Source organism: Balaenoptera ricei, chromosome 16 (genome assembly GCF_028023285.1).
Source record: "Balaenoptera ricei isolate mBalRic1 chromosome 16, mBalRic1.hap2, whole genome shotgun sequence".
NCBI classification, from domain to species: Eukaryota; Metazoa; Chordata; class Mammalia; order Artiodactyla; family Balaenopteridae; genus Balaenoptera; species Balaenoptera ricei.
This window is the reverse complement of record NC_082654.1, coordinates 11,710,084-11,734,344: the sequence shown is the minus strand read 5'-3', so window position 1 is coordinate 11,734,344 and position 24,261 is coordinate 11,710,084. Positions and strand designations below refer to the sequence as shown.

Here is a 24,261-nt window from a genome sequence, read left to right as displayed (position 1 = left end):
CCCTGGGGAATGCGTGTCCTAAGACCTAGAAGAAAAAAAGCCACCAAGGACAGACATGCCCCTCATTATTCAGCATGGCTCAAAGGAGCTTCTTCCAGGCAGTTCTCCAAGACTTACGGCTCCATTTTAGACAAACCCACTTGAAGCCCCCGGTGGACTATAACTCTCAGAAGCAGCTATATTAATCCCAGAGGAACCTGCTTCCTCCCTGCTTCTGTCTAGCAAATCAAACAAACAAATAAACAAAACACCAGCAAAGAATACTCTCAGTGTTTAAACGTAGTTGTAGTGGAAAACAAATTGAGCAAAGGAAGAACACAGAGATAAAAATTCACTTTGGAATCAATCTTCAATAAACATCAATATTTATTGAATATGAACTCTGGGCCCAGCCTTGTGCTCAGGGTTTCAGACATAAGGAAGAATAAGAGAGCCACTGACTAGTGCACTTGAGGGTCCAGCTCCTTCAATAGTAATACTTCTTATGGTAAATTACTGCATTGGCATTTGGGTTTATACCTCATTCTCATATGTTTGGTGACCTGAGTCAGTCCCTGGGGCTTAATCATCTCTGTGTTTTCACAAAACTGAGTTTTTGTACTTTAAAGCTAATAAGTAGACCTATGTAAGTGAGAATCATTCCATTGGAAGTGATTGGCAAGCCTCTCTAGCATTTGCTCCAAAATGAGTAATTTGAGGGCAGGAAGACACAAAAGGTGTTGTCTCTGAGGGTTCCAGAGTATTCTCTGCATTTGAGTTGGAAAGTTGGGCCCAATATTAGTCCAAGGCAACTTCTCAAAATGTTTCTGGCTAAGGGAATGAGTCTGCATGCCTAAGGATCTAAAATGGGACCCCCCCCCCAAACATTCTGCCTCTGGGGGCGCACTCTCTCTCCCAGAGGAATTGAGGTGCTTGGCTGAGGTTACAAGTGCAACCCACCACTGAATTAACCAAACACAATTTTTTCCTGATTTAAATTCTCCCCTACTTTCCAAATGAAGGTCAAATTAAGATAGCAAGAACCAACTTCCACTATAAAAAAGACCCAAACCCAAAAGAATATTTTTTTTTCTTTAAAGTTGTTCAATGCAATGATAGTTTCTACATTTGAGATTTGAGGTTCAGGAGCATAAAACCATGCGCTGATGCAATCTTTCTTTAGGTTTCGAAAGAAAGGCAGGTGAGTTTCCATTTGTACTTCCATTTTCTCCCTGGCTTGGTGATGGTGTCGGATCAACGTTCCAGAGCTCCTTCCGGACGGTCCTTAAGCCTATGGAAAAAAGTGATTAAAACGTAACTGAGGGACGCCAATATCCTGGAGTATCAGTATATGGGGATGCAAAGGGGAGGTGGGAGAGACTCGAGTTTAAATCCAGCGACTTTAAAGGCTAACGATGACTTTGTTTTTATACGAAGGAGCCAGTCCCGGGAACACCCACGCGGCTCGAAGAAGAGGGAACGAGTCTGAAAACCGAAAACGGCCCAGGACACACAGACTACGTCCCCGGGGTTCGTTAGTCCTGCCGGCCGGCGGCCGCGTACTCCGCGGATGCACCGGGCCCACCCCAGGGCCATCTCGGCCGGGGGACCCCCGCCGGGGAAGCTGGGGCTGGGGAGGAGGTGGAGGGGTGGAGGAGGGGCGGGCTGGCCGAGGCCCCGCCCCCGCCCTGCCCACGCCCCCGCCCCGCCCCGCCACGATTATAGCTGATGACTCAGGGCGGAGCTCCACATCCAAGCGGCGCCGCCGCCAACTTATCTGGATGGGACCAGAAGTTTCTAGCTGGCCAGTTGCTACCTCCCTTTATCTCCTCCTTTCCCTTTGGCAGCGAGGAGGCTATTTCCAGACGCTTCCAGCCCTCTACGGCCACGTCACCCCCTCCTTTAATTCATAAAGGTGCCCGGCGCCGGCTTCCCGGACACGTCGGCGGCGCGCACGACTCTATCTCCGGCCGCGGCCAGCGAGCGACTCTGCACCTGGAGGTCCGGCACCCCGCGACCCCGTGACCCGGCACCCCGCGATCCGGCACCCCGGCGGCCGCCCCTCTGGGCCGACCCAGACCCAGCATGAGCGCTGCCACCCACTCGCCCATGGTGCAGATGGCGTCCGGCAGCGGCGCCGGCGACCGCGACCCCCTGCCCCCTGGCTGGGAAATCAAGATCGACCCGCAGACCGGCTGGCCCTTCTTCGTGGACCACAATAGCCGCACCACGACGTGGAACGACCCACGCGTACCCCCCGAGGTCCCCAAGGTGAGCAGGGCCCGCGCCGCAGGCCGCCGGGTCAGCGGCCCCCCCCTCGACGGCCAGCAGTCGGGACAGGGCCGTAGGGGGCGGCTGGACTGGGCCGGGCTGCGGGGACGCGAGGCGCCAGGTGCCCGCCGGCCGTAGCCCGCCTGAGCCGGTGCCCCGGAGGTCAGTGAAGGCCGCCTGGGACGCACGGACCCCCAGAAGGATACCAGCTTTCAGGGGGTCGGCCTGCTGCCCCCCCCCCCCACGAGCCCCCTCCCTTGGCCGGCGTCGGGGCGAGGGGGAGGTCCGGGAGAGGACTGTCCTCCCTGGGCCGCGTTTGGTTTCCGGGGGTCGGGCGGGAAGTGGGACCCGCGCGGTGGCGCCAGCTCCGGTCCACCGGCTCGATTCGAGGGGTCGTGGGCCAGGAGACGAGGGGAGGCCGGCCTGGTCAGCATCGGAGGCCCAGGCCAGGCCCCGCCGCAGCCTCCGCCCGGCTTCCAGGGCCGAGATCCTGGTTTCACCCTGCTGACCGTGCTTTGGCGGACGCCGGGGGACCATTGGCAAGCTGGGGTGGGGGTCTGTTAGGGTCTGTTAGGAATTTTAGCCCCTAAAGCTCCTGAATTTGATTGAAGGTGTCTTGACTTCACCCTCCCATCTCAGGCACAGAGTGACTCAGGAGACTGGGTGTAAATTCATTCCTTTTTTTTTTCCCATTCTGTATTTGAAATTAAAATTGTATTATTGGTTGAAACTGTTTTCACTAAGAATATATTCTAGTATGACTTGTTAAAAACAAGATGCTGTTCTTCCAGGCAGTTTCTAAACTAAAGATGTGGGACTGTCTCCTAGTTGGCTATTGCCTTAGACATTGCCTCACACTGGCAAGAAAGGGACTTTTTTTTTTTAATGGCAATACATTCCCTTCCTTGTTATGTTACTAAAATACCTAGGATTTGTTTCTAATACACAAATAACTGTGTAGTAATACTTTTGTATTAGAAGGATGCCTCATTTACGTATATGCAGGGATATATACTACTTAATCCTTAGAAGCATGAAAATTTGAAAATAGAAACTTGGAATGAGTCTGTTAACTTAAAAAATTATAACTAATTGTACTACTCTTGTAATTTTCTATAAATTTGAGCTTTTTTGAAATATAAAGCTTGGCAAAGAGAAATATACTTAAAGAGTAGTGTTACGTTGTCTGGGCAAAATAAAAATAAAAGTCATAAAGAGCTGATAAGTTATTTTGAAGATTTAAAAATTCACAAAATTAAAAATGCTTTATAAATCATTATTTTAGAAGAAAGATCTGTGTTATCCACCTTCATTTTTATGCAGTTTTTTCTTAAAAATATTTATAAGACTCTGGTGCCCAACAGTGAGACATTGTAAATTCAGCAGCTTACATTTATAAGAAATTAATTGTATCTTTATTTTTGAAAATTAGTACCAGAGGCTGTAATTAGCTGGGTTGGGCATAACCATATGTACTTTTTTGCTTGTCTGTTCAGCCCATTATTGAGTGAAACTGATGCTCATTTCAAACCAGCACTGTTGCTGCAGCCTGCAAGGATGTAGATCTTTACTGTGGCCAAAAAAACACAAAAAACAAAAAAAAGTATCCTTTTGAGGCTTCCTTCCTATAGAGACAGGGACGGTCAGAATCCGCTGGCATCCTTGGTGGTGAGCGAAGATCAAGTTTGAACATATCCACTGTGAGTGCAGTGTAAGTCCCACCTTGCTGGCACTTTGTTTTCATCATGAAACTCACCCAGCACGTTGAGATCTTTGTGCACCTGTACAGTGGATGGGTTAGGCTGTGGTTTTATAAACTTTTTCAAGGGGGAAAAAAACAGGTTGAGTTACTATTATTGTTCTCGACAAGTAGAAAATACGAGCTACTAAATCAGAAATCTGATGCTGGAAAAGTTGATTTGAAAATTTAACAGTCAGAATTTTAAAGTTGAAAGGTCCTTAAAGATCTTTTAGCCCAGCCTCTTTATTTTTCTGAGAAAGAAACCCAGAGAGGGGCTTCCCTGGTGGCACAGTGGTTAAGAATCCACCTGCCAATGCAGGGGACACGGGTTTGAGCCCTGGTCCGGGCAGATCCCACATGCCTTGGAGCAGCTAAGCCCGTGTGCCACAACTACTGAACCTGGGCTCTAGAGCCCGTGAGCCACAACTACAGAGCCCACGTAATAAATAAATTTATAAAAAAAACAAAAACACCCCAGAGAGTTCAAGTGTGTTTCCAAAGGCCACTCAGCTAGTACCAAGAGCAAAGAGAGAACTACACTGAAAAGTCCTAATAAGAGGCAGTGTATCTGTTCAGAAGAAGGTAGAAGTGTCTTACATTTTTATGAAACTATGAAGCGTGCAGGCTGGAATACTTGATAATTTTTGTGTCCTCCCAACCATCAAGTATTGGGTGGCTGACTTCTGTTCTGTGACTACTTAGATGGTGATGGCTGGATGTGATCAACTCAAGAAAAGAGCTCTCTTTACCAAATTAATTACTTGAGATTTCTCAGCATGGTACCAAAACATAGGGAGAAAACTAACATTCAGTTCATTAGCTCTGGGCTTCATTGCTTTCAAGACTGTGCTTTGATATACACAGAACATCTATGTGACTAATTCACTTTCACTTATATGAATGACACCTTACTCCAGAGTAAATACAATGGAAAATCCTTCACTGTTACTTTATATTCGAAATTTGGTTTCTTAATGTGGAATGAGAAAAGGGCTCTGGCAGAAAACAAAGGGTGATTTTAGAGGAACTGAGCTAAGAGGACCCTCTGAGCATCCTTACTTTCAAGAGGAGATGCTGTCAATCAATAAAGAGCTATTCACTGAGCATGAAAAACAGAGAAAGCCCTCTTCTGGAGAAGACAGCTTCTGGGTGTTTACAGTTTAACCATGTAGGTACAGAAATGGCTTCCGTGGAAAGAAGAAAAAGATTAGAACTTTGGTTTAGTCTTATCCTCTGTTGTCTTACGATTGATCCTCTCTCATTCCCCTGAGGTGGTTAGAGTGACTCTCCATCCCATTTTTACAGAGGCGGCAACTGAAAGCGAGTGTCTTGCCCTTCATTGCGGAGGCAGGACAGCTAGAGGCAAAGGCTTTGGGCTTAATCCAGCTCCACTCTGAGCAACTGAACCTGCAGTCTTCCCGGATATCGATTTTCTGCACACGTGGGCTTCCCACTAATCTCCTGGCAATTGCATGCCAGTCCAGGCCCCATCTCTGGCAGGGAGCTTGACGTCCACTTTGGAATCAGGGGATGTACAGTTTATGTGCAGCCACTCCTCCAGGCTCTCTTGCTAAATAAACAGAGGCCAGATACTTTGGAGTGTGGCGCTGTGCTGCTCCCTCACAGACCTTCCTGGGACCAGAGCGAGACCCTCCTCCCTGGAGGAGCAGGGCTGTTCTAGCTCTGCCGGTCTTGGAGGTCCCCGGCACGGATTCCCAAGCCTGGCAGTCTCCAGGGAAGCCTTTTAAGAACACAGGTTGCCAGCTGGGTGCCCCCTTGTTGAATCCCAGTTGCTCAGGGTAGGGCCCAGAAATCTGTATGTCAAAAAAGCTTCCCTCTTGGTTCTTGATTCCAGCAGTCTGGCATTTGGGAGCCACCGAAGGACAATGATCCCACTTCTTAGGGGGGCGGGGGAGCTGTGACTTCACGTGCGCCTGCGTAGGCCTTGGCATCCTCAAGGGGCCTGCTCAACATCTAACCTGCAGAGCCATCACGGGGGCCTCCCTTCCTTCGTGGTGAAGCTCGCCCGGTGCGTGGCTTCTGGGAATGAAGATCGGGGTGGCGTGGGGAGGGGTGGAGCCTGGTGGGGTGCCAGTGCCGGGTGTGGGGAGGTGGTCCCGAGACCCTCCTGAACCCCAGGAAGAAGCAAGCCAGAGTCTTTCCCTCTTTTCTTCCGCTGCCGGCAGAATCTCACCACAGTAATCTGACAGATTATCCTCAGGCTCTGTGAGAGACAGGTAGGAACATCCTTTCAGAGGAAATCGGAAATGTTTTGAATGTCGACTGAAGTAGAGCCCCATTTCTTCCCCTTCATGTTCAGCGGAGCTTCCTGAATTTTCTTAAAGATGAGATCACCCTGTTCTTTGCAGATTGACTGCAAGCTCTTGTGCCTCTTAGAATCGGAACACAGTCAGGAAATGAGTGGCCATTCTCTCCTTTGTATTTCCAGCAAGTTGCAGTTACTCTGGAGCAAATTTCTTTATGACTGATGAATAGCGATTTGCTGGGGGTGGATAAAGAACATGGCCAGATGCCTTATGAGTCCAGCTCATCCAGGACCTTCATTTTCCCCTCTAAAGAACAGTCTGTGTTTGGCTTATGCAAGAACTGTGCAAAACTTGTCCCCTGTTTTGTGGAGTATATTTACCCTTTACAAGGGTAGAGTCAGTGCTTGGGAACCGTGGCAGCGTTTGACGTTAGCCAGGGCCGGGAAGGCTTGGTTGTTTGTTGCTGTTGGGCTGCCTGTGAGTCAGAAGGCTTCATACCACCCATGAGGCTTGATTAGCGCTGTCCTCGTTTCTGGAATGACACACAGTTGCCTTATATAAACCACTCTGCATGTCTGTTACTTCCTATTGACATTTTAAAATGATCTGGTATTTTTCATAAAAATTAAGAAACCATGCGTAATCCAAACCTACTCTTTTCTCCTTCATAGTTTTGCTGTTTTCATGTTGCTCTTAACATATTTAAGACACCTTCTATAGAAAAACTGGGAGCAGAAGACAAAGGCCTTGCTTATTAGGAGCCTCCGAGGACCCTCTGGTGCTGATGGACACCGAGGAAACCTCTCTCATACCTGACTGAGGAATTCTCCAGCCCCTCCCGGCTCCCCATTGCTCGTGAATCAAGTCTACACACCCTTTTGTGCCTCAGCCCTCAGATTCACAGCTGGACTTTTGAAGCTAGGCTCCAAATCCCCTCCTTTTGCAGATGTGGAAGCTGATCTCTAGCCCTTGTTTGGCGTTGTGCAGCTGCGTGAGATATCTGGTGTTCTTAAAGTCTTCACATATTTCTATGACAATTTCTTTGGGGGCCTTGGCAGCTTTTCAGCAAGCCAGGCAGCTTGTAAAAGCTTAAGCAGAGAGAATTTCTTTAGGAAGGGATGAACTATTTTTTTGTCTGTCGACATATTTATAGATATGTGCCAGACGCAGGTGGGTGCTTTTCCAAACCTTCTCTCTTTAAATCCTCAGAGCAGCTCACTAAGGTGGAAGCTATCAGGCTCACCTTATGCATGAGGAAACAGACTTGGAGAAAGAGGATGTGCCTGGCCTCTCAGCTATGACGAGACAGAAAGACTGTTGTGGCCAGAGGTTTACCCAACGCCCCCCCCCCCCCCAGGTGACAGACAGGCTTGCCGCTAGTGGACCTGGCTGCTTCTTTATAGTCAGTCCTTTATGCTCCAAGCTCGCCAGGCACAGTTCTGCTGATAAACAGCCTTGAGTCCATCTCTTACAGCCGATCAGAAATGTTGGCTCGTTTCCTGAGCCTGGGTCTGAACCTAGAAGATGGGCCCCAGTCTTCACTCATTCATCTCTTCTGACATTTTTGAGCACCTGCTCTCTCCAAGTCATGGTGTTAAAGGCCACACAGAGGACAGTTCTGCCTCCTTCGGTGCCATTTTCCACAAAGCATTTATTCCGTCTCTCCGGTGAAGTAGGCTGCCCCTGCTCTGGACTCCACATTACTTCAATTCGAATCTTTCTTCCAAAAGGCAGCACCTTTCTGCTTTGCCTTGGGGTCACGTCCCTGTGGGATGGGAGTCCCAGAGACACAGTCTGCGTCTCTTTCCCCTTTCTGCCTCTCAGAGCCCGGCAGGGTCTACAGGCTCAGTGTGTGAAGGATTCTGCGTGGGGAAGAGTAAAACATGGGCCTGGGCTCCGGAGTGGACACGCGGGTTGAAGAAAAGCATCCCTTACTGAAGTGCGTGTCGCGGGAAGCCTTCTGTTGGTTCCCAAGCAGTGTTGTCTTCTGCTCCCAAATGTCTCCCAGGAGCCGCTTCCTTTTTATTGAATTTCTGAATGGCCTTTTCCCCACAGGGGACTTTGGTATTGATTCCCTAAATTCATCCTTACGGGTCTGGAGAAGCTCTTTTTTGTCCCCGCCAGTGACACAGCATCTTGGAGCAGGTCTGCCAGGGAGGCCGGTTGCTGGCAACAGCCAGACGCCGCTAAGCCACAGCGGCAGAGAGCAGCCCCGGCGCCACGGAAGGGAGTCTCTCTCCAGTTCTTTTGTCCATGAGGCTGGCAGTAAGATCAGACGCTGCAGAGCGAAGCCTCTTACTCACTGTCAGTTCTGAAACGCCCAGGATTGTAGATTGCCTGCTGCCTACATTAGGAGCCCGTAAACCGCGCCTCCCGAGAGCTCCCCGCGCAGAGCTGCGTCCCTAGTGACTGAGGCGAGACTTTCCCCTGAAAATGCCTTAGCATCCTTTTGAAGAACAAACGTTTCCTATTTTGAAGCAACTTTCTCAGTTTCTCGAAAATTTAATTTAATTTAATTTAAAGTAGAATTGTTGTTCTTTTCAGTTATTTTAAAAATTCTTCTTGGACAAAGAAAGAAAGAATGAATGAATAGTTTAGAAATGGAAACGGCAGGAAGAAAGGAGAGGACATGTGTGTGGCAGAGAAGGCAGCCACATCGCTTTTGAATCTTCCAGATTGTCCCATGGAGCCTGAGTGCCAGAGCAGGACCGGCTCTCCTGCTGGGCTAGACCTGGGTTCTCTCCCTGCAGAGGCCCCATGCTGGGCTTGTGTGGAGTCCTGGGGCTGTGGTGACTCAGAGGTGAGCCCCGCTCCCGCTGCCCTGCCCCAGCCAGGCAGTGACTCAGCACCAAGCCCTGGCTCCCTGACCCCGACCACACTCGAACGGAATGTTCCAGGTCTGCGCCTCAACCCAGCTCCACCGGGCGAAATGAAATGCTTTCCCTCCTGCTGCGTTTTACCCCAAGAAGATGAAGGGTTTGGAGACATTAGCCAATCATTATCACACGGTGTACAGGGGTGGCAGGAGTAGTGAAAGGGTTAACATATCCCCGGCCTTGGCGTCTGACAGACCTGGGTTCTGGTGATCTCAGGTAAATCACTCACCTTCCCCGAGCCTCAGTCTCTCCTTCTGAGAAATGGGCATACACCAGTACCTGTCCAGCAGGGTCGTGAGGATCGGGAAAGTGATGAGCCAGGGCCTGACCTGAGGCATGTGTGCGGTCCGTGGCGACAGTCCCACTCTTCGCCAAGAAGTCGGAGGGGATTCACAGGCGCTTGGCTTCCCCACAGAGTGGACAGTGCTGGCTGGACGTGGGTCTGTTGGTTCCCGGATGGGTATGAAGTCTCGTTTCCCAAGGCAAGGCCTCTTCTTATCACCCCTGGACCACTTTAGCTGACTCTCCTTCCACCAGTGTCCAGACACCCTCAGCACCCTTCCCGGGGGGTTCCTGTGTCCCTCGTGGGGGTGGTAGGTGCTGGGCAGTAACTCAGCGTGAGGGCAGATGAAGGCTGTTGGCCTTCTGGAGCCTCAGCCAGACCTGCAGCCCACAGCCTCATCAGCCTGTGGACTCACCCCAGATCCCCTGCCCAAGATGGGCCAGGGGAATTGTGTATCCTGTGTTCTGCAGGGGGCGCTGTGTTTACCCTGAATCCCGACTGCTTGAGGTGGGGCTCTCCCTCCAAGTCTCTGCACAGGCCCGAGGACCGTGCCAGCAGGAACCAAGTGCCCAGTGGTGTTGGGGGGAAACGGAGCCACGTTAAACGAGGGGCTGGCCGTCTGCACAGGTGTGCTGGACCCTGCCCTAAGGTGGGGAAATGTCACCGTGGGTGGAAGGAGAGAGGCAGGGGGTTTCTAATTGCCACCACCCTTTTGGGGGAGGGTGGTTGCTGGGGAAGGAATGCTTTGACAGGCTGCTTAGGGTGGGGGAGGAGTCCCTCCAGCAATCCCCCCAAGACTGCCACCATCTGTCAGAGTCTCCCCCTTGCCGGAGCTGTGGTTGATGAATTGGAGATTTTTTTCTTTTGCGAAACTGTGTTTTGTACAAAATACATGTCCAGTGAAGCCCAGCACCCTGATACCAACAGATGCTCTGCATGGTTGACATCTCACAGATGGAGGAGCCCAGTGACTGAACAGTGTTCTACCTGAGTCTGAGAAAGAACCTTGAGAAACCCATGGAAATGTGTCCATGGGGATGAAGAGTTCTCTTTATCTAAACTCAGACAAGATTTCGCTTCCTAATATGGAAATTTCAGGTACTTCTCCATCTGTGATTTGTGGCTTTAGATTGATCCCTACCCTTTTTTTTTTTTTTTTTTTTTCCTGAAGAGGAAGTAGGTAGTTTTTAATTTCCCTGAAGCCATTGAGTTCAGGAGCTGAACTCCAGTGACCGGGATTCTCTTCCTGGTTCTGCAGTCACTTCCCATGTGACCTTGGGCCACATCTGCTCCATGGTATCCTTGAGGAGGGATCCAGGGGGCCCATGGGGGACTCTGAGCCCCGAACGCTCTCCCCAGCAGGGGACATACCCAGCTGTGGCCTGGAGACTGCTTATATGCCCTGGGGGGACGCACTGAGAATATTAGGGGGACACCAGCAGATGTTCTACTCCCAGACGGCTCCTCCTGCCCCAGCCTGGCTTGGCTCTTTCCCCTGGGTCGCAGGGGCATGTGTGCAGGAACCACAGTCACTGCAGGTTGCGTGTTGATTCTCAGGTGAATTTGTCTGCAAGGCAGACCCCTTCAGCGCCTGGGGCCTGTTGAAGGGAGAGGGGAGTTTAGGGCTCAGGCCCCTAGAGTTGTTTTTAGCTGTGTTTGCTTCCAGGTTGTGAAACTTTAGATACATTTCTTAGCAGAGAAAGTGCCATCCCTGCTAATTAGTGCTCTTAAGACTCTCAGATAAAGGGGCTTCAGACTCTAACAGGCTCATTACCAACTTGGTGAGATCACTGAGGAATTAAACCCAAATTCACAACTCTGTAAACAATAGGCCCAAGCAACTATTGCTTGGGAAAAGCTGGATCCGTCAATAACTATTTGTGGAATGGAGGAACATAGTTGTATAGGGCATGGCCCAGCTCAGAGTTTACAAAGACTTTCTCGTGCCTTATTTCACTTCAATCTTGCAAAAAGCCCTGGAAGGCATGGGGATTTCTATAGCTGGGGGAACTGAGTCCTATTAGCAAGGAGTCCTGTCTGAGGGCACACACCTGGCGAACAGCAGGGAGGGATTGGAGTCCCGAATGGCAACTTGAAAACAGGGGCTCATCTCTCTCATTTTAAGCACATCTTAAAAATGTGCTTTTCCCTAGTAGAAGCACATAGGGACGCCCATCTCAGTAATCCCAGGATCAACTATACATACTTTTTTTGTTGTTGTAATTTTTATTGGGGTATAGTTGATTTACAATGTTGTGTTAGTTTCAGGTGTACAGCAACGTGAATCTGTTATACATACACATATATCCACTCTTTTTTAGATTCTTTTCCCATATAGGCTATTACAGAGTATTGAGTAGAGTTCTCTGTGCTATACAGTAGGTCCTTATTAGCTATCTATTTTATATATAGTAATGTGTGTGTGTCAATCCCAATCTCCCAATTTATCCCTCCCCCACCCCTTACCTCCTGGTAACCATGTTTATTTTCTACATCTGTAACTCTTTGTAGATAAGTATACATACTTTAATAACAGGGCATATCAGTTAAAACCTCCAAGCACCTGGGACTAGATTGCTTACAGCACAGACTCTTGTCTCACTAGGAGTGCTGTAAACAGACTTTGGTGGATGTGGACTTTACTTATTATGCAGAATTTGCCCAAAGTCCATTACGTGCCCCAGACAGGGCTGGGGGCAGTGGAAGAGACCCTTTACCACATTCCAGTGGGAACTTTGAGTTTGGCTGTGGGGATGTAGATATCTCTCTATATATCACATAGGCAATAATACCTTATTTCATGTCTGTGGGCTGTAATACCAAATGGAAAGTTCTGGTAGAGTGTTGAAGCTCAGGTCTCTATGTGCGCTTTAGAAGGAAGTTTTTCTTTTGTTTTGCTTCCTGCCTGAAAGAGGCAAGCCAAGGCACCTTATTTTGATCCACGTCCTCGCTAAATGGGGAGTCCCAGGATTCTTATTTCCCGCCATCTTTTTTTCTTTGGTTTAGGAGTTCTGAAGTGTCTTTAGTAAAAGTCACTGCCTGGCAGGCGTGAGACTCTTCTGGCCTAAGCACCCAGTTGGTGGAATCTGTGTCCTACTTAGGGCACCAGGCTGGCGAGGCGGAGGTGCTGCAGGGCAGCCCTCAGAGTTGCCTTTGTCGCTGTTCCCCTTCATTCAGACTGTGGTTTGTAGGTGTTGAGCCCCCGTTTGAAAGAGCCCTGTACCGTGGAGCTGGCGTCGGGGTTCACAGGGGCGCCGTTTTCAGGGTTTATGGTTCCGCCCCGCTTTCAAGGTGCAAGGTCAGCGGCTTCCTCCTCTTCGCTTGGTTCATGAAACTTTGGAGCACCTTGAATTCCAGAGAGTTCTAATGTGATTTAACTGGGTACAGTCAAGAGTGGTCATTTTTCGATTTCCGCCACGTCAGCTTTTCCTTGTTTTTGAGCTTTAGGTGTTTAGAGCTAGAAGAGATCTTGGAATCAGAGGTCACGGAGAACGTCAGGGCTGCAAGGAACCTCCTTTAGGTCAGTGCTCCCAGTGCCATGGGGGCTGGACTTGCCCACACACCTTCTGAGGCAGACTTTGTTGGGGTTTGAGCGTTGCGTCTGCACTTTTTTGCATTCCCTGGGCGCTCCGGACGCCCCCTAGAGTCTGAGAACCACTGCTTTACAGAACCTCTGGGCCTCCCCTTCGTTTCACAGCTGGGGAAACTAAGGCCCAGGGAGGGGATGTGAGCTGCTTGCGTAGCGCACATATTCCAGGGCAGAGCCAGCTTTAGGACCAAGCGCAGCCTCTTTCCAAGTCTCCTAGCTGTCCCCTGAGCACCCACATTGTTACTAAAACTCAGTAGTGACCGTTTAGTTGTGCTGTTAAGCAAACAAGACCTGTGTGAGCCACGGGCTCATCCAAGCTCCGAACCTGGCCCCAGGCTTGTCTAGTAATAATATCTTGCACTCGATAGGGCAGACTTTGGCTCACCTGAGGTAGTTTTCCCTGCTTTTTTTCCCCCGGCCTTCTCATGGAGTTGTCTGGCACCCGCAGAGGATTTTAATGCAATGCAAAAAGGAGAAGCGTGAACCGGTTCATTTTATAAATTAATGCAGTGAGATAAGCAGTGGAAGTCAGGCTCTTATTTCCTAATTGGATTTCATATGTATGTATTCCTGATGGCTCTGCCCACAGATAAGGATAATGAGCTGAGCTGATTGGAAAACACTTCCTGTAACGCCATCACTGCTCCTTAGGGAGCTAAGGCAGGTGGTGACGAGGAGGCAGGGCTGGCCGTCATCTGCTTGGTGACTGTGATGGCACCCCGTCCCTATCACGGGGTCACACAGAAGTGTAACCCCCAGGAGACGGAGTCCCCAGTCCCCAGTGAAGTCAGGGTGGGGCAGGTAGTGCCTTTCTTCTATAAAAGATGCTGGTTGGTATAAACAATAGGCTTGGGCTTGAACTCAAGAACACTTCTTATGAGACTGAGGAGACATGTTCTAGTCATATTCTAGGAGAATTATAAATATTAAACATTTAAAAAGCTTTTTTCTTGGGCTTCCCTGGCGGTCCAGCGGTTAAGACTCCGCCCTTCCAATGCAGGGGGCGCGGGTTTGATCCTACATGCCGCGCGGCGTGGCCAAAAAAAAAAACCAAACTTTTTCCTTTGAAAAAAATTACGTCTTTTTTTTTTTTTTTTTTACTAGACTGTGATGAAAACACCACAGAAGATAGGAAGGGCAATTTAACTCTTTTGGGCAGTGGTTTTTGGTTAGTAAAACTGAAGCATTTGCTGTTGACAGGGCTCTGATGAGAGGAGAGTAGAAAGAGAGGTGGTGTCAGCATCTGGTGCAGACCTTGTTATGGGTGGGCGTTTCATTTTCAGTTTAAATTATTCACGTAGAAGTGTTAGTTTTCTATTCTGTAGAAGAGAGGTGGTCTTTTTAACTTACCTAAAGCAGTGTTTTCTAAACAAAGCCCCCACCAGAGTGGCAAGGGAGCTCGCCTTCTTTCAGAGGCCATCAGGAGAGATGTGTGGGTTTTTATCAAATGGCATAAATGGGTCGTTAATTCACACGGAACCAGGAGTGCAGACCTCAGGACTGTAGGAAAGCAGCCTCCAGGCCTCCCGTAGCCACCCTGCCTTCCAGCTTGGGCCCCTGACACCCCCAGCCCTGCCTGCGGTGACCGCACGCTCCCTCCACTGACCCAGGCGTGGCACTACTCCCAAGACCAGGTCAGGTATCGGCTCTGCTGTCGCAGCCCCTGGGGCAGGCGGAACTGCTCTCCCGCCCGCCTTCCCTTCTTCCTTCCTTTTTCTTCCCTTTTCTCTTTCAGTTGAGGCACAAAATATACTCAGGGAGATGCATAAAAAGCACAACTCGTGGCAGGCCCGCTCCAGTACCTTCTGGATCCGGGGGCTTCCCCCAGGAGCGGGCAAACCTCAGCCAGGCCTCTGTACGGTTTCCAGGCTCCGGGAGGGTCTGAGGTGGAGACCCAGCCGGCAGCCGGCTGTGGGGCGATGCTGGGGGTGGCAGCCCTCACCTGTTCGGTCTGGACAGTGTGGGTGGAATGTGCCAGGGGAGGGGCAGTGTGGGGGTCCCAGGGAAGTGTATGGTGTGAGAGACTTCGACACGGATGTACACCCATTTACCACCACCCAGAGAAAGACGGAGAACGTTTCCATCCCCTCCGAAGGTTCCTTCCCAGACGACTCCGTTTTCTCCAGGTGCAGTCACCATTCTACTCCAGTCACCACCAGTTAACTTCGTCCTTCAGCTTTGATTCCTCTGACACTTTGGGGTCTGAGGAGCATAATCATGGGCCTGTTTAGGGGGGGAATTCACATGCCTTTTGGCCTTCCCAGCATCCCTCTTTTTTTTTTTTTTTTTTTTTGGGCGTGCCTCTTGATGTGCTCTCGTAAAACCTCACTACAGTCCTGTGAAGTGGGTGTTGCTAGCTCATTTTCTAGAAAAGGGGATTAAGGCTCACCGAAGTTAAGAGAATTACCCCAGATGAAAGAACTGTTACTAACAGAGCTAAGAATGAACTTGCATCCTCTCTAGGAAAGCCCCCTCCTACTAGGAAAGCCCAGGCGGTCCCCCATCCGCAGGGCCTCCTGTGCTTTCCAGGTAGTTTTGCTTCCTGTTTGTTTCATGCAGCCCCCAGGTGGCAGGGATCGTGCCTCGCTGGTTTGGTAATCCCATGGTACCAAGCAACTCGGGAGGAGGACGTTCACCAGGGGCCAGTCAGCGGATGAGGGCTGCTGACTGCTCAGCTCTGCTTTTGTGCGTGGCCAGGAGGAAGCCCGCAGAGATGATGCCCCGGCCCTTGTCCAGGCCCCTGCTCCAGGCTGGAAGGAAGGTGCCCAGTGCGTGGAGAAAATGCCCAGATGGCTTGTTGTGAGTCAGCACCGAGCAGCACGGCGTTTCTTCCGTCCCTCTTGCTGCCTCCCTTTTGGTGTCCCTCTCATGGCAGGAATTTGGTTCTGAATGTGAGGCGTGGACCTGCTCTTGGGTGACCTGAGTTAAGCAGGCTAAAATAATGCCGCTGCCCTGAGCACGTGGGTATTCTAATCTGAGAGTGCCTGTCTGCTGGCGTCCCCAAGGACATGGCAACACCCTGGCCTCTCCTTCGTGCTGGAGGCCCTCTGGGGCGGGGCTCGGCAGGAGGGAAGCAAGTTCATGGGTCTGAAAGGGCTAAGTTCCAGGGTCAGCCCTCCGCTTTCCCTACTTGTGACCAGTTTTACCCCACTGGGAATTACACCCTGAAGCTCCTAGACTCTCAGCTTTTGGCGTTCGTTTGCAGTTCAGAGGGATGCCTCGTGAGGAAGGATCACGCTCCTTCTTAATAGTTCACCCACTCGGGTGTGTGTACGTGGCACAAATCCTCAGCCCCCTCCTCCGTAAGAGGACCCTCTAGTGCTCAGGACATCATTAGGACCGGAAGCCGTGGGGGTCCCTGGTTTCAGTTGCCCAGCCTCTGCTTGGTGAGAAGTGACATTGCCCGGTGAGTGACGGGCCAGCCTTGTTGTCTGAAACAAGATCTTTCTCTGTGGTACCTCTGGAACTTGGCCTTCTCAAGGGTCCCAAAATAGCCAGGCCGCTGAAGGGAGAACTTCGTGAGAGGACACAAGAGAGACCCAGCCGCTCCTCGCCAAGCAAGCTTTGTTGGCATCACAAGACCAGCACAATTAATCCCCGGGTTTTGTTCTCATCCTGTGCTGCTTCTGCATTCCTTGTGTATCTCCCTTTCTCGCAGCTTGTTCTGAAAATATTCCTGAGGAGGCAGCCTCCCCGCTGCCGCCCCTTCTCGGCAGATTTCCAACCTGTGGCCTGCGTTGGTCTGTATCGCTAGGAGACGTGAGGACCTTTTAGAAAGCAGAGAAGCTGGCTGTAGCTTAGGGAGTTGGAATTGAATGCTCCTCGCACCTTCTGATCTGGGTCTGAAGATTTGGGAGGCGGTCAGTGACTCTCCTATATGCACTGCTGCCGTGTCACCCAGAAAAGAAACCCGTCTTACCAGTTTGGGAAACGGGGACTTCTCTTGTGCTCAACAGATACCTTGGCTCCCCTGCTTCCTCTGGATGCTTCTGATTCTTAAACTGCTGTACGTGCAGCGGCTTCAGTAGGGGAGGGGGCGTCTGGAAGAAGTGGGGGGTCAGGGGAGGCGCCCACGCTTTCTGTGCTCAGCTGCCCTGGCTGGCACGGTGGGACCCAGGGTCCCTCTGTAAGATCGGAGTGCTCGGCGCCGTGCTTGTCCCTCTTCAGGGCTGTCTCCTTCCCAGTTTCTAACAGGTCTGTATTTCTCTTTATTTTAGGAAACCGCAGCCTCTGCAAACGGGCCTTCGAGGGAGGGCTCCAGGCCGCTGCCCATCAGGGAAGGCCACGCCGTGTACCCCCGGCTCCGGCCAGGCTACATTCCCATCCCCGTCCTCCACGACGGTGCCCAGAGCCGGCAGCCACATCCTGTCTTCGCCTACCCCCAGCCTGGGACGCAGCGCTTCCAAACCGAGGTAGCCCCGGCGGCCCCGCAGAGGCCCCAGTCACCTCTGCGGGGAGTGGCGGAAGCCGCCCAGCCAGATAAACAGTGTGGGCAGGCGGCCGCCCAGCCCCCAGCCGCCCATGGACCCGAGGTAAGGAGAGGCTTGGCTCGCGGGCCTGTGGGGTGCGACCCGGGGCTGCCGGGTTTTGTGCTTCCTAGGCTGCCCCAGACCCTGATGCGGTGCCCAGGGCAACGCCTGGTGAGATGCGGGGCATCTGGGCCTGGCCTGCAGCGTCAGAGGTCACCCAGCAAAGATCGCTTGCAAGACAGCCCTGCGTCCCCCCAGCGTCTCACAGGTTGGTTTTTCAGGTGGGCAGGGATCATGGTGTATTTTGGTAGTTAAGGAATTGGGGCTCAGAAGGGTAAACAGCTTGGTCCAAAGTCATAAAGTTGGAAGTGGCATCGCTGGGACTGGAAGCCTGGCCTTCTGGCTCCTCATGCGATGATGCCCCGTACACCCACCGAGCTTTCTGTATCAGAAATACAGAGATTCTATGTGTTGTTTCATTCAGTTCAGTGTTTACAGGTAAGTATTAACTGCTTGGAGCTATACTGACGTGAAAATGAGACCGCATACCTGCCCTTACAGTGTCCACAGTTTAAAAGGAAATGTAAAATTAGGAGTCAGGAAGGCAGCTGCTTTTCAGGTTTTAAGCCTGAAGCCGACACTTCTTGCACTAATGTCTAAAGAATAGTTCTTAATCCAGTTCTTAGCTGAGATTTGAAGGCCAGTGGACCCCAGTAGGAATCCTGAGCCGTAAGCCCTCTTGGTTTTCCTGTCTGCACACCATCCCATCGTGTCCCCTGCACTGCTCTTGAGCACAAATGCTTGCTCCGGGGGTGAAAAATCATAGTTAACGTGGGACACCAGGAGGCTCTTTTCCCTTTCTTGGAGAAGCGGTACCTGAATTTGTAATGTTTTTGTTGTAAAAATCAAAAGTGACACATCAGTCAGAGAAACCTTAACAAATTTAAGCTAGCAGGGCCCTTAGAAGCCAGCTGGGGAAACACCCTTCTGATTTTCTAGAATAGAAAGTAGGTGGTTGGGAAGGGAAAGGGGCCTGGCCTGCCTCGGTCCACACAGGGGACACAGTTGCCAGTGCCCAGCTGAGTTCTCTGTGGATAAGCAGGAAAAGAGTTACGGAAAGAGGAAATGAAGTGACAAAAATAAATAAAATGTAGCGAGCGCTTCCTGTGTGTGGCACTGGGGCTGGGACACACGCACAGATTATTTTACCGAATCGTCAAGTCAGCCCAGTGAGGGAGGAGTTACTCTTTTCTATATTTTAAACGCGGCACCTAAAGCTATTGAGCTGTTAAGAATTTGAGCCCAGGCCTCTTAACTCCTGAGCTCCCAGTCTTAACACTACATTTTGAAAATGGAAAGGCTTACAGACGGGAGGTCATATTAAACCTGCTGCCCAGAGCAGGCGCATAACGGGGACAGAGTCGGAGGGCCAGACAGAGGGTGATTCACGGGGCTGTGCACCTACCCTTTGCGTCTTGCAGCGATCCCAGTCTCCGGCTGCCTCGGACTGCTCGTCCTCGTCCTCCTCGGCCAGCCTGCCCTCCTCCTCTGGCAGGAGCAGCCTGGGCAGTCACCAGCTGCCCCGGGGCTACATCTCCATCCCTGTGATACATGAGCAGAATGTCACCCGGCCGGCAGCCCAGCCCTCCTTCCACCAAGCCCAGAAGACCCACTACCCAGCTCAGCAGGGCGAATACCAGACCCACCAGCCTGTGTACCACAAGATCCAGGGAGATGACTGGGAGCCCCGGACCATGTGGGCAGCATCCCCGTTCCGGTCACCCGTCCGGGGTGCGTCCAGCCGGGAGGGCTCTCCAGCCAGAAGCAGCACGCCGGTGCACTCCCCGCCGTCCCTCCGCGTGCAAACCGTGGTCGACAGGCCTCAGGTATGGGAGTCGGTGTCGGCAGACTAGCTGGGGCAGCATCTCTCCAGGGCCTGAGGAGCTCTGTGCAGGTGCCCTGGGTCCCCCGCTCCCCGCCGCCCCACCAGCCTTTCCTGGTTTACGCACATAACTGGGGGAGAGCGAGATCCTGAAAACGGCTGGTCATCAGCAGAAATGCAGGCGAGGGCTGTGAACCTCCAGTGCTTTCTACAGCTTTTGCTCATTTTCCGTTGCAGCTGCCTCAGGGGCAGAGCTCCAGCCGCCACCGTGGGAAACAGCGGGCAGAACACAGCGTCACACACGTGGGGCCCAGGAGTCTCAGTGCCCACCATGCCCTTGCAGTGCCCTGCAGCCCCGCCACGCCCCCCCCCCCAGCCTCGTCTCCTGCCTCACTCACACCCCTTCCTGCACTCTGCAGGCCCTTCACTCTGTTGTCTCCTCTTTTGTGCCTTTGCTTGTGCTGAACCCACTTCCTGACATGCCTTCACAATCCAAGCTGTCCCCATCCTCCAAGGGACAAGCCAGTCTTGCCACTTGCATGAAGCCTCCTCGTCTTTCCCACGGTGCCTAGTATGAGTCCCTTACAGTTCAGCATCTGATCATTCTGTGCATTTATTTCAAAAGTGTTCATCTGCTCTCTTCAGCTCTGCTCTGACCTTGACCACAGGGAGCATGTCTTACTCCTTTCTCCTCCTTTGCGGTAGAGGACCATGTTCCCTGGCCGATGCCCGGCTGGCTGGGCGGATGGGAAACCTTCCTTCCTGCCTGGTGAAAGTTACAGGCAGGGCCCGCTTATCCTTCAGTAGAGACGTGCAGGCACTGGTTCCTGGGGGAGGAAGTCTTCTAGTTTTAGCCGAAGAACACTTGGCAGCCGGGGCCCCTCAGCTGCTGAGTGAATTCTCGGCCACGGTTTTTATTTTTTATTGTTTTTTAAATATTTATTTATTTTTTCAACATTATGGAAGTGCCTTTACATTTATTTATGTATGTATGTATGTATGTATGGCTGGCTGTGTTGGGTCTTCATTGCTGCGCGCGGGCTTTCTCTAGTTGCGGCGAGCGGGAGCTACTCTTCCTTGCGGTGCGCGGGCTTCTCACTGCGATGGCTTCTCTTGTTGTGGAGCACGGGCTCTAGGCGCACGGGCTTCAGTAGCTATGGTGCGTGGGCTCAGTAGTTGTGGCTCACGGGCTCTAGATCGCAGGATCGGTAGTTGTGGCGCACGGGCTTCGTTTCTCCGTGGCATGTGGGATCTTCCCGGACCAGGGCTCGAACCCACGTCCTCTGCATTGGCAGGCGGTTTCTTAACCACTGTGCCACCAGGGAAGTCCCTTGGTCACAGTGTTTAAAAGGAAAGTGCCCTGTAAACAAATGCAGGGCATCTTCTTACTACAGATGGTGACCCTGTTCAGGGCCCTCAAACAGAACACCTCCTTTTATTGTTTTTTTATTTGTTTGTTTGTTGTTTACTTTTTTATTATTTGGAAATTTGCTTTTTTTTTTATTTGGAAATGATTTCAACCTTACAGAAGAGAAGTCCAGTATATATGAAGGTCATGAAAGCAAAGGTTCACCCATATTCACTGTTAACATTTTGCTACATTTCCTTTGTCATTTTTTCCTCTCTCCATATATTATCTATATTTTTTGTTTGAGGTTTAATTGTAAATATCATGCCCTGTACCCCTAAATATGTCAGCAGATATTTTCCTAAGAGAGCAACCTTCTCATTCATACCCACAGTAGAATTATCAGATGCAGGAAGTTTAACGTCCTTAAAACATTGTTGTCTCATACACAGTCCATTTTCAGATCTCCTTTATAGCAATTTCCTCCTGTTTCAGGATCTAATCTAGGATCATGAGCACTGCATGCAGATGTTGTTTTCCTTTAGTCTCCTTTAATCCGGAACAGTTTCTCAGTCTTTCTCTGCTTTCATGACCTTGACATTTTTGAAGAGTACAAGCCATAGGGCACCCCCTCTTAAGTGTTTCCAAAGTCACTGACTCAGCCATTGTTTTAAAACCCAAGAAGAGGCGTGTGGCTGGTTCATGAGTGCTAAGGGCCAAAGTTAGGCATTTCTGGTTGGCGGAAGAGATTTGATGGAAAAGGAGGCTACTGGTGTTCAAACAGCCAAGTGTCCATCAGATCCTTACTCAGACTCAGTAATCCTTTCAAATGGGAAAGAAGTGCCCATTTGCAAAGCTGGAGATGTTTTCTCTCGTATCTTTCCCATATTATCAATATTTTCTATAATTGGTGAAACAATATGTAATCCTATTTCCACTTAATCTTATTTGTTTGTAGTGGCCTCCCTTTTATAGCTTGTTTAGAAATCCCTTTTTAGAGGCTTGCAGAGATTTGACCTAACTGAACATTATAGTGGGATTTAGTGTCTTTAATATGGAGTACTTTAGAAATAATGTAGTCCAACTCCTACTTCCCAGTTGATAAAATCAGTGTGTGAGATTTTTAAGGGGGTTTTAGGTGTTCACTTAAATGCTAGGTGAACCAAGATATTTCTGTTTCAAGCATAGTTAATTTTTTTAAGTATCGCTATAGCTTATAGTCATATTAAAGAGTATCTCAGCCTCTGTAGCCAATGTAGTCAGTGCAGAGATTCTGCACTGCTGAATGTTAGCTCTGGCACAAATGTGTCCAAGCAGAATTCTCACTGCGTTACCCATTTTCAGCATCTTGCTTATTCTCAAAAGTTACATCAGTCTGGGCAGAAACCACAAGGCTGTCATAGGTTTAAAAAAAAAAAAAAGAAGACGATTATAACTTTTCTGAAACAGGAGATGGGAAGGCCACACCCTGAGCAGAGACTGTCACACAGGGTAATGAAGGGGGGCAAGTGGCAATTATTACTCCATGGCTCCATCACCTGAAAGTCTGAGTCACCCAGGACTTTGCTTTGAGGTAAAGTAACTCAGCCGTCAGCATGAGTTTTTGGTATTTTCATTTTAGAAAATTATATTGGTTTTCTTTTCATTGCCGTAAGAATACCATCTCCAGAAAAATTCAGTGAGAGATGACAGACCAAGAGACCAAGGTTAACGAATGAAAGCATAACAATGGTTTGGTCACATACATGATGAATATCATATTTTAATTTTGTAACAGGTTTGGCTGACTTTGAAAATCCCTCTTATACTATTAAACTTTAAAAAAGTCATTTCTGTTTTCTTCTAGTCAGTACTAGCTACAAACGACTGCCTGTGACTCTCAGCCAGTTATTAAAACTATCTCTGTGTCCTTGTCTCTTCTCAGCAACCCATGACCCATCGAGAACCTTCGCCTATTCCCCAACCTGAAAACAAGCCAGAAAGCAAGCCAGGCCCAGCTGGACCAGATCTCCCTCCTGGACACATCCCGATTCAAGTGATCCGCAAAGAGGTGGATTCTCAACCTGTTTCGCAGAAGCCCCCGCCTCCCTCTGAGAAAGTGGAAGTAAAGGTTCCCTCTACTCCCGTGCCTTGTCCTCCCAGCCCCGCCCCTTCTGCCATCCCCTTTGCCCCCAAGAACGTGGCTGCAGAAGAGAGAGCAGCCCCCAGCCCTGTCCCTGCAGAAGCCACAACCCCAAAACCAGGAGAAGCTGAGGTACCCCCAAAACATCCAGGTGTGCTGAAAATAGAAACCATCTTGGAGAAGGTGCAAGGGCTGGAGCAGGCTGTGGACAACTTTGAAGGCAAGAAGACGGACAAAAAGTACCTGATGATAGAAGAGTATTTGACCAAAGAGCTACTGGCCCTGGATTCGGTAGACCCAGAAGGACGAGCTGATGTCCGCCAGACCAGGAGAGATGGCGTCAGGAAGGTTCAGACCATCCTGGAAAAACTTGAACAGAAAGCAATAGATGTCCCAGGTCAAGTCCAGGTTTATGAACTCCAGCCCAGCTCCCTTGAAACCGATCAGCCACTTCAGGAAATCATGGAGATGGGTGCCATGACAGCAGACAAGAGCAAGAAAAGTGCTGGAAATGGAGAAGATCCCAATACTGAAACCCAGCAGCCAGAAGCCAAAGAAGCAGCAACTCCAAACCCCAGCAGCACGACAGACACAGCTGCTAACCCAGCAGCACCATAGTCTCCACTAAATAAAAAATCAGCCCCGGAGACTGGGAACTGATTGTGTGCTTTAGAGAATTTTAAGTTGCATGCATTTCAGGGACTTAAAATCAGTTGGTTTTTACTATTCATAGCCGCTTGGTACACAGTAACTTGGGTGGAGGCAAAACACACTAATAAAAGGGCTGAAAGGAGAATGATGCTTTTCTTCTGTATTCGTATTCTGTACAAATAAAGAAGTTGCTTGTTACAGAAGTTTAACCCCATAGCTTGTTGTTTTGGAGCCCTCTCTGTATGGGTCCCACATGTTAGTCATGGATGTGAACTATCTTTCTACAGCTCTGGACTGAAGGAGTTTTTGTGGGGGTAGATGGGGAGTCAATTTCTCATCAGTAAATATGAAACCCATTTTTCAGACGTGTTGCCATTTTAATGGGATGATTTTTGTCATCTCATAGCTAAAATACTTAACTTTAGATAGAATAAAATGTGTAAGGAGCCGTAGGAATATCTGTATGTTGGATGACTTTAATGCTACATTTTAAAAAAGGAAAATAAAGTAATAATGTAACTCAAAATGTCGTCTGTGCTTTCTAAATTTTGAAGAGTGGCAGCATCAAGATGGTCTTTCACTGGCTTCAGGAAAAATAAACAGACACATTTACAAGCCTGCTCTGGGATTTGTAACATCTCTACTGGCCCGACCCATGAGAAAATGAGTCTTGGTCATTTTTCATTCTCAGGCTGCAGCTGCAACCTGGGAAGACTCAGAGCTGTGAACCCAGGTGATGGGAACCTCTTCAGATTGCTCCAGCGGAGGTGCATCTCTGCCCAC

The 24,261-nt window shown here is 50.1% G+C and overlaps 1 protein-coding gene across 3 annotated transcripts; it reads left to right on the top strand.

The window, feature by feature from the left end:
* Positions 1 to 1,212: 1,212 nt before the first annotated feature.
* Positions 1,213 to 24,004, top strand: BAG3 (BAG cochaperone 3). 3 transcript variants are annotated; one of them, XM_059899540.1, is made up of 6 exons: positions 1,213 to 1,293; positions 1,417 to 1,509; positions 1,895 to 2,250; positions 17,224 to 17,538; positions 18,957 to 19,361; positions 22,630 to 24,004. In XM_059899540.1, the coding sequence occupies exons 3-6, from the start codon at positions 2,065 to 2,067 to the stop codon at positions 23,443 to 23,445; spliced, it is 1,722 nt and encodes a 573-aa protein (XP_059755523.1). In that variant the 5' UTR covers positions 1,213 to 1,293; positions 1,417 to 1,509; positions 1,895 to 2,064; the 3' UTR covers positions 23,446 to 24,004. The 3 variants fall into 3 exon arrangements, with proteins under 3 accessions (XP_059755523.1, XP_059755521.1, XP_059755522.1); XM_059899538.1 differs by having other exon boundaries at positions 1,827 to 2,250; XM_059899539.1 differs by having other exon boundaries at positions 1,234 to 1,282; positions 1,827 to 2,250.
* The last annotated feature ends 257 nt before the right edge of the window (positions 24,005 to 24,261 follow it).